The sequence below is a fragment of the Eretmochelys imbricata genome, chromosome 1, assembly GCF_965152235.1.
Source record: "Eretmochelys imbricata isolate rEreImb1 chromosome 1, rEreImb1.hap1, whole genome shotgun sequence".
Lineage (NCBI taxonomy): Eukaryota > Metazoa > Chordata > Testudines > Cheloniidae > Eretmochelys > Eretmochelys imbricata.
The window spans coordinates 295,259,114-295,269,671 of NC_135572.1; the positions used below are offsets into that span (position 1 = coordinate 295,259,114).

The window sequence follows — 10,558 nt, forward strand, 5'->3', positions numbered from 1 at the left end:
TAAAAAAACACGTGACTGGTCCAGTCAGCTGACTTGGGTTTGAGGGCTCAGACTCCAGGGCTGAAAACTTGCCGTGCAGACATTCAGGCTCGGCCTGGAGCCTGAGTTCTGGGACCCTGCGAGGGTGGAGGGTCCCAGAGCTTGGGCTCCAGCTTGAGCCCAAACATCTACACAGTGATTTTTAGCTCTTGCAACCTGAGCCCCATGAGCCCAAGTCACCTGACCCAAGCCAGGCATGGCCATGTTGCAGGACTTTTATCTCCTGGTAGCTGACCCTAGACTCTGGTTTCAGGACTTTCATTCTCAATATGTTCACAAAATGCTGACCGTATGTGGGGTTAGCTATTATGACTACACTTGTGCAGTTTTTCCACTGACATCCCTTTCATCTGAAAACGACATGAGAGTTGGGAGTTCCTTCCTTTTTCTGGATTGTAGGTTTTTCACCACCAGGGTTAAGAACATGAGAATGGCCATACTGGGTAAGACCAATGGTTTATCTAGCCCAGTATCCTGTCTTCCAACAATGGCTGGTGCCAGATGCTTCAGAGGGAATGAACAGAACAGGGCAATTTATCGAGTGATCCACCCACTGTTGTCCAGTCCCAGCTTCTAGTAGTCAGATGTTTAGGGACACTGAGAGCATGGGATTGCATCCACGACCATCTTGGCTAATAGCCATTGATGAACTTATATCTAATTCTTTTTTTAACCCAGTTATACTTTTGGCCTTTACACATCTCCTGGCAATGAGTTACACAGGCTGACTGTGTGTCGTGTGAAAGAGCACTTCCTTATGTTAGTTTTAGACCTGCTGCCTATTAATTTCATTGGGTGACCCCGATTCATGTGTTATGTGAAGTGGTAAAGAACACTTCCTTATTTACTTTCTGGGATGATGAGAACCCAGCTCTTCACAGTGGGCCACTAATGAGATACATCAGAATATTCCAAACTGTAGGAGGTCGGAGTGGGTGGAGGGCAGAGGCTGGTAGTAAACATCCATATCAACCCCATAAATGCTTTCCAATGTGTTTGCACAGAAGGATCCACTCAGCATAAATGGAAGCATGTTGGCTTTACCTCATTGCATCCATCAGTCTGGGGATGTCAGTCTTGGTCAATGAAATGCCAGGTAGTAGGCATCCAACTTAATCTTGCCTTTATAAGAGTGAGGCACACTGCAGAGGTGGCGAAGAAGGTCTGAGCCAACCAGCCTGTAAATGGCATGATGATCCTGGGTCAGTGTGCTTCACAGGACACATTACTTGTGCTCCATAAAAGAGCAGTATGAAGTCCCCACACTACTTCTCTCCACAGCATCATGTACACAGGGTAGCTGAAGGCCTAGCTACATTTCCAAACCAGAGTGGAGCCACGGAATGCCATCTATTGTAGTTTGTCAGCTGGGTCTCCACCCTGACTGACACACAAGGAAGCACAGAGACCTGCCCTGCTTCTGCACAGAAGAAAGGAGAAAAGAGCTCCCTAAGGTCTCTTCCTCCCCGCCCTGGCCTACTAGGCAAAATCCATGCATAGAACAATAGCTATTCATGATAAAGGGTCTTGAACTCACTAAATTGTACACAGCATATTTTAGGGTATTTCTATATTCTCATTTGGTCAGCTGCAGAGCAACTAACACTTAACCTCCATTCCAACTTTGTATTTAAAATGATCAAGATTCTGTTTATCAAGGTATTTAGTGGTACACTGAAAATAAACCCTTTCCTTTCTGCTTGCTCTAAATCATTACAAAGTTCCTGGGAAATTTAGTGAGACACAGCCAAATATTAATGTTACACATAACATAATTCTCCATTTTAGATGAGGCCTCGGATGCCTCTTGCAATCCAACTCCATTGGAGGTTGACTCATCATTGCTGTAATTTAAGGCCAGTCCAGCAATCGCAGGGAAATCTTAGCTAAGCTCCAACCGGAGACAGCTGAAGGGGATAGTGATTCCTTGAGTTGCTTTTCAGTGACTTCTGGCCAGCACTTGCGAAGTGGCTCTGATAAGTTTTAAAGGGAGCCACATCCACCTCACCCACAAGGGAGAGTTTCCACAAAGTGGGACCTTTTAAAAGTGGGGGATGAATAAAAGAACAAAAGGATGGAAGGGATAATGGAATAGCTCTCAAAAAGTTCAGGCTTAGTATAAATGCCTACTCAGACCCAGGCTGCAGGCGCACTGATTTTCCTTTAGTCTTTATTTATTTATTTGGGAAGTATTAACATGTATACAAATTCTACCCATGTAAATATCGGAGATAGAACAACACTCATTAGAACAGTGAGCTTTTGTTTAAACAGATATTATACAGTAATAGGGTCATCAGATCTTTCTGTTTAACAGGGTGTACCATATTACAGGATGAGCATCTTTCCAAGGACATCATTGGTGGAAATTGCTGTAAGGTGCTGCTTGAACGGATAAGTGTTAAACCTCTACTTTTGCATGAATGATCAGGTGACTTACAGGCAGGAAAGTGAAAAAAAATGCTTTAGATTGTTTTACACCATTCCAAGTCACCTGAGCCAGACCTTGCCTGAGACACCATTGCTAGAAATATTAGGTTATTATAATATCATTGGGTGGGACAGATTTTAAAGTTAGTGTTCTCTTGTAATATTCACACCAAGTAATTGCAGCTGGTATATGCACATCTAGTCTCAGCTGTAAAAGGTCACATAAAATGCTGCAAAAGACAAGGATGCAATTCAGGCCATCTCATTTAACTGTGTCAATGTCAGGGCTCTGTCCTGGTGTTCTGGGACACAGCCTCCCCTGTGTTGCACTGTTGGTAAAGTCTCATCTCATCTACAGCAATATTTCATAAATTAACCAAGTGCATTTATTGAACAACTGATCTCCAATTTCTGTTCTTTGATCCACAAATAATTGTGGTAAATCCACAGATTTAGTAGAGAAAGACATAGTCACATCCTTGTAATAACCTGTGTACTCCGTGTCAGGTCTCTGGTCTGGGCTCTGAGGCGCAACCACAGTGTTGTGCTGTTTCATATACACAACAGAATTCCACATAGAATAAGGGCATTTTGTTCTTTCAATTTTTTGACCTTCAGTTTTTTGTCTTCTATCCCCGTTGGCACCTGACACACAGAGATTGCAGCATGAATGTACATGAATAGTCCTAGCTGGAAAGGGAGTGATTGGATATTCTTAACAGCCTCCATGTCAGGGCTCTGTCCAGGACTGGACATGTCTGTAGTTAAGTCATTTTGTTTGTGTGATGCTACACTTGTGACATGTACCCTGAATGGCTGAGATGGGAAGCATATATTAGCGCTGCGACAGAAAGGGAGTTTCATAACTTAATTTATAGACCTTAGTTTGCACGTAGGATCCAGCCATTGTATCTTGTACTCCTGACACTGCAGAATCACAATTATCCATTCACAATGGTGGTAGCAGTTTACACCTATTTTGCATAGAGTAAGTAACCACACAAGCCTGCAGGTACAGCAGAGCCCTACAGGCTGCTCTCCTTGTCTCATCTTGGTCCGTTGGGGCAGATGTTGCTGCTTAGGAAGAGAAGGGGGTAACTTACTTAATCAAGGGCTGTAGCTCACTCCAGCAATGATCCTGCAGGGCAGCTCAGAGTGCCAGGGTGCCAATCCAACTCTCCTCAGCCTGAATTTTACAGAGGCTGCAGTGATCTCCTCCTCTATAACCTCTGTGAAGCAAGCCCATATATGTGATGAGCTGGTTCTTCTTTTGACCCTGTCTCCCTTCTTTTTCCCTTATGCCGCCCCATCAGGATCCCTCCATTCTCTCCCTCACTGCACTACTGCCCACCTTGCTCCTTCACTAAGGTGAATGCTACCCTACTTCTACCTGACACTGTTTCAGTTTCTTCACAAAACAAGATTTTGCAATGAGCCTGATCCCTTTATACATGAACATCTGTCTAAAGAAAGCTTCATTCCCACAAATGGCCATGGAAAATTAGTGTGAGCCCAGCAAATCAAAGTTGAGCAGATTTCCCCACTGTGCACCCCACTCTAAGCAGGAGTAAGGCCAGCCAGGAAAGTGCATAGCTTAGCACCTCTGAGGAGGATTGTGATTAGGTCCATGTCTCCTTAAACATGCCTATTCTCCACCCATGCCCAGCGGCTTTTATGCCGTACTAATTTTGTGCAAGCTAAAAGTCATACGGGGGTGAGATTTAAGCACAACTCAGTGTCAAGGAATATGACCCAAGCTTAACCTCACTTGCACACAAGCACAGTCTCCACTTGCAGTTGTGCTGTAGCACAAACTTGCAGGCCCTGCTCTGCACAAACAAAGAAACTGCAGAGCCAAAGACTTAATAAAATACGTCCTCACATTGGTATAAGGATTTCATTTTCCATAGTCACTGAGGCTAGAGTGGAAAAAAGAAAATATCATGAAAACATTTCTGTCTTTAAAGAGAGGGCTATTTAAGTTACATAAAATATCACCTTGAAGCGAATGTCTTAAACTTTTCAGAGTGCTGCAGAGTCCAACGTTAATCAAAGTGGTTACTTTAAAAGTACACCACAAGTGACTTGACTGTCAAACTGACCCCTTAACCACATGATATGATTTCTTTGCTTTCTGATGGTTTGCAAGAATCTTATGTCTGAGCCACAGCATATACGCTTCGTAAGACTCCACTTCCCCAACTTGTACCAGAATTTCCTTTCCTGCTTGTTCCCAACCACAAACAAACCATTGAAACTTTTCAGGACACCACGTAAATTTTACCTTTAAATGGGACTGATGAGCCATCTGGAAAATTTCCAGTGCCAGGTTGAAAATGCTTTCGAGGGATCCCTCAACGGTGGCAGGGCTGGACACGTAACCGAGCATCATATTCTGTCACACGGGGGACCTAGTCATTTAAAGGAAACTTTAAATGCTAAAATCCCACAAACCATACCTATTAATAAAACCAATAAGCATCACATCCTATCTAACACCATCTCATCTTCTAAAACTTGTGAATAATGCGTAATTCTGATGATGAGATAAAAATATTCAACACCCAGGTATAAATACCACCAGCAAGACAGATGAAGTTCACTACTTGGCTTTCTTCTAATACCAGACCTGACTGTTAGAAGGTTAGCTCATTGCTTTGGGCCTGATAGCCATAAACAGAAACCACTTCAGCATTTTTACTTCAGTGTCTCCACAGCAATGACTCCTCAGATTTATCTCTTCATCCTTCTATCTATCAGCTCTTGTTTTGGATGTTTCTTTTGTCAACCAATTCTTCCTAAAATAGAAGAAGATATAGAAAAACTCAAAGCTGACTTTGTAAGTATAACCATCTAATAATTCACTCTTCTTCCTCTCTTACTGCTTATGCTTTATACACCATTTGGACTTAAATATTACTGAAAGTTGGCGAGAGTTTGGTTTATGACAATCAATGCAATATAGTCCTGTTACAACATGGGTAGGTTTGCTTTTGCAGTTAATTGTTTATTTGAATATAGTTTGACGCTAGACAATGTCTTTGTCTTTGTGCTATTCACCTTTGTCACCAAAACTAAGGTCCCTCCAACTGAACTAATTAAAGTAATGTAGTATTTTGAATCTATCTGAGGAAAATTGATATAACTGTTTATGCTTCCTGGTGGGAACATTCTCCCAGTTCCCTTAGCAATCAGTTACATGGAACAATGAATAATGAAAAAATCCTGTAACAGTTAGGATGCAACCTCTTGGATTATCATTAGTTTTAGGGTGATAAAGTTACATTTGCCAGAGATAGGGGATTAAGCAGTAGTGAATAATGTAAACAGGAACAAGTGAAAATGACTGAGATGAAAGGAGATCCTTTCCTTTTGCAAATGCATCTGATGCTTTTTTCTTGTTACATTGCTCAAAGGCGGCCCCTAGAGCTTATTCTTCAGTATTCTTTGAAATATTGCTACATTAATCCTGCTTTCATACACTGAGATTATGATGTTTGCAAGAACACTAAATCTGCAACATTAGCACTTTTCATAGAGATTATGTAAATATTATGTTAATTAATTTATGATCACTTAGGAGTCAGTCAGATAACTTGTTGACTTCAGATGGGATTACTAATGGGAGTAAGAGCTGTAGGATGAGGTGTCATTAATTGTTTTTTTACATTTTAAATCCATTTCCTTAAATGAATGAAAGATGCAGAATGCTCTTGCAGCCAGAGCAAAGAACTGGGGCTTAGGATCACTGGCTTCCATTTCCAGCTCAGCCACTGATTTTGGTTGTTTATCTGTCGGTAGAATGAGTACAATAGTTACAGTAATAACCATAAAGGAATGTTGTTGGTTTGTTTAATCTTTGCCAAGTGTTCGAAGATTAAATGCAATATTGGTTTTATGTAATAAAATGATTGTGATTATATATTAGATTCCAATTACAGTATATGTGATTATGTAGGGCCAGATTCTGGGAGCTGCTGAGCACTTACTGTTTTCACTGAAGTCAAGACTTCAAGCCCACTGCAGGTGCTCAGCACTTCTCAAAATTGACAGGTAGGCCCTGATCCAGCAAAGCACTTAAGCATGCAAATTATCCCATTGAAGTTGCTGTCATTACATTATTGAACAAAAAAAAAATGAAATGATTCACATTGTATTGTTAGGATTATGTTTTATCAGGACTAGTAAAAATAACTAAATTTCCCCTAGAAAAATATTTTTAAAGCTCTGTATTTTCTAACCCTGCAATCATTGAGATACAGCATACACAACACCTGCTTTCCAGCTATGCAAAATACTCTCTAGCCCACAGTATCTTTGCATCCCTCACTCTGATAGTGGGATATCGGACTTGCCCCCAGTTTTTACAAACCTCTGATATTACAGGAGTTCTGACTCTCTGAAATGACAGTTTCCTTCTACTAGATCTGGGAAGGCTTACATGCACTACTTAAGTCACATTCAAAACCTTAACATGGGAATCATGTGAGCAGAGACGATACGTGTGTGTGTGTGGGGGGGTATATGGAGTCACGTGCCACCCCCAGATTTGCTGCTTGGCGTATACTGAGCATGCTCACACGGACTGAGCATGCTCACTAACACTGTTGAAGCCAGCTGCCCTCACTTTGCTCCCCCACTATCGGCAGACATGGGTCATCTCTACACGTGAGACTCATACTGAATGGGACCTTTGCACTGGGATCTTTACTGACACAAAATTTTCACTCAGGTAAATGAATTCCCATTCCTTCACTAAAGTCAATGGGAGATTTTCCTAAGTACTGTGAAAGGAATGATTGAAGGGTTAGGCCCAGTTTTGCACTGCTGGCTTAAATGCCTCAGAAAACAAGATAAAACTAGATCAGATAATTCAAAGAACAATTTGCTGTGTCCATTAGTATTTATTTTTTAGTTGTTAATGTCAGCATCCACAAAGAGCACGTAGTAACATACACACTGTGAGTAGCTAGTTGCTTATCAGATGAACTGCAGGCGGAAAAGGTATAGGTAAGTCAACTCATGACATTTGTTGTGCAATTAACAGAACACCAATGGGACTTGACAATTTAGTGAATGTAGTTGTATAAATACTCCAACATGAAGGACTTATAACAGCTGAAAATCCTTAAAGCAAAACAATTCTCGTATGTATTTCACTATTACTCCCATTCATTTCAATGGAGGGTCCTGTTTGTTTTTCAGTAAATCTTGGTGTCTACTAAGTCATTTCTATGTTCCATTGCAGAATTCAAATCAGTCAGATGTAGCTGATGGCGGATCTATTTTCACAGAAAGACTGAAAAGTTGGACAGAGGTAAGCTTACATCCTTAGAACCAGATTTTGAGCAGCGGTGCAGCTGCTTTGCATTGCGCTACTTGTGTAAAGTGGTTCTCAACCCGAAGTAACTGGCCACAGGAGAATCACCTCAGTGTCCGGGATCCCTTAGTAGCTTAGAACTGACATAGTGGCTCCTATGACATTCTGCTGCCTTCTCTGCTAGTGATGGGGACATGGCTGGGGAAAAAAGGGTGTAGCCAGGGAGCTCCTATGTGCCATTGATCCCTAGGCTGTTGTAATGGCTCCTTGGGATTGCTGGCAGCTGGCACAAGTTACAACAGCCCTCAGGATACTTTAGTTTATGCCAGGTGCTCAGCTCAAGTCCCAGCCAACCCAGAATCAAGGCTTAAGGTCATCTTTGCATTCCCCTGTCCCGAGTACTCTTTGATCACAGCAGAGGGCCTTCATTTTGATTTTCTACATTTCACTTTGATGGAAGTTCATTAAACGCTTTTATTTGCTGTATTTCTAACAGACAACTGAAAAAAAAATCATACTCAGCCAGATCATTTCCATGTACTTGAAAATGTTTGAAAATATTCGCCCGGCTACGAGTAAACTGCACGTCAAGAACATACGCAATGCCCTGTATACGCTGAACAACAGCCTAACTGAAAGCTTCAAAAAAGTAAATGACCTAATGGAGTTGGCAAGACTTCCGGTAAGGATATTTCTTTTTTTGCTTTTGTTTTATGAAGGCAAAATCTAGAATTCATTCTCCTTTTGTGGCAACAGAGCCTCAGCTTCTTGACTTTCAGGACAAAGTCTAAGGCCCCTTTACTCTGTTAGGCTTTTGTCTAAGTGTTTTTCACTGTGGGGAAGACAATCTAGTCATAACCTGCAAGGCAATTTTTTAGTTGATGTTTTTTAATTGTGGTTTTTTAAAATTATGTAAGTGAGCTCACGTAGTAGCCCAACTGATGCATTTTAACATTTGAAACATTTTAATCTAATAATTAATGAATGAAAATAGAGTCAATGAGAGTAACAGACAACCTTAACCTTACGTCAGATTATTACATAGTTAACAGCCATTTGTCTCCTAAACTGGGTTGAGGAAGTAGTAATCAGTTCCTAGTCAGACCTCAAGCAGGATTAAAAGACAGCCTCCAAAAGTGACATTCTGGATCAGATTCTACTGTTAATACCAGTTTAACTCCAGTGATTTCAATTACAGCCATTAGCATATGGCCCTGCTTTAATAATTTGTCCTCCAATACCACCGTAACTCAAATGTTATAATAATATATCATAAAAACAAGAAGTTCGGTGGCATCTTAAAGACTAACAGATTTATTTGGGCATAAGCTTTCGTAGGTAAAAAACCACTTCTTCAGATGCATTGGACTCCTTGTTGTTTTTGTGGATACAGACTAACACAGCTACCCCCTGATACTTGATAATATATCATGATGAGCCACACAGTAACTCAGTTGTATACAATGCTGTTGACTTGTACCAAGTCATAAAGTAGCTTAGAAATTGGACAACAAAATTGATTAGAAGATTGCTCTTCCTTATCTGAACTGGTCGATGGATTGATGGGTTATTGCTATTCTTCATCAATGTGTTACTTTGCCCTATCATGTAATGCCCCATACAACATCTTAGACCATGGGTTCTCAAACTTCATTGCACTGTGACCTCCCTTCTGACAACAAAAATAACTACACAACTCCATGAGGGGGGGCTGAAGCCTGAGCCCCGCCACCCCAGGTGGTGGGGGGAAAGGGGGGGAGCCAAAGTCCAAGCCCTGCTGCCCCGGGCGGGGGCCAAAGCCCAAGGGCTTCAGACTCAGGGTGGGGGGCCTGTAACCTGAGCCCCATCACCCAGGGCCAAAGCCTGAGGCCCCAGCAAGTCTAATGCCAGCCATGGCGAACCCATTAAAACAGGGTTGTGACCCACTTTGGGGTCCCAACCCAGCTTTAGAACTGCTGGCCTAGACCATAGCGCATGCTAATTAACGTACAGTACCTTTTGGAATGACTATTTTTTTTGTCCTTTGAACCAGATGAATGATTTGAAAATCCAACGCAAAGCTGTTAATGAACTTTTCCCCACCTTACAAAAACTACTACTGGACCATCCAACTACTCACGTAAAGAGAAAAAGGAGCCAAAGTCAGAAAAGGAAATGTAGATGTTGAAAGGCTTAGTTATACTTTTTGTTATTCCGTTTTTATATAAATCTATTTATTAATATTTAACTATTTTTCAATCAATATTTATAATGAAATCCATTTTTAGAAACACCAAAGTATTTATAATTCCTACTGCTGCACAAGAAATGAATATGTGTAGAATTCCTGTTTATCTTTTACACGTTTATTAACTGGATAATACAGAGCTGTGCAACATTTACCTGATATTCCCTGTGAACTGCATATAAACATACCATGTAGACCCAATACCATACTTAACTGACTTTCTGGTACTATCTTGATAGCTAAAATTAATATGGTTGTGGCTGATCATTTATTTAATGGCGCTGGAAAGAGGGCACTGAATTAGAAAAGCATCTCAGAAAAGCAATGAAGAATGTGCTTAAAGTTAAGCAGATACTGAAGTCCCACTCAAATCTATGGGATTTAAGTACATGCTTAAAGATGAGCATGTGCTGAAAATGCTTTCCTGAACTGGGGCCTTGATAACTGATAGATGCTAACTATTTTTTTAAATCCTGAAATTGTTAGAAAGATAAGGCAACTAAACATTGCCAGCTGTCTAACAGGAAGCGTGACTATATATG

General features: G+C 41.1%; 1 protein-coding gene across 1 annotated transcript; it reads left to right on the forward strand.

Annotated features, from left to right (window-relative positions):
* Positions 1-5,188: 5,188 nt before the first annotated feature.
* On the forward strand, positions 5,189-9,956 carry IFNG (interferon gamma). Its single transcript, XM_077807748.1, has 4 exons — positions 5,189-5,308; positions 7,718-7,786; positions 8,286-8,471; positions 9,822-9,956. Exons 1-4 carry the CDS (start codon positions 5,189-5,191, stop codon positions 9,954-9,956), a joined length of 510 nt encoding a protein of 169 aa, XP_077663874.1.
* Positions 9,957-10,558: the final 602 nt, after the last annotated feature.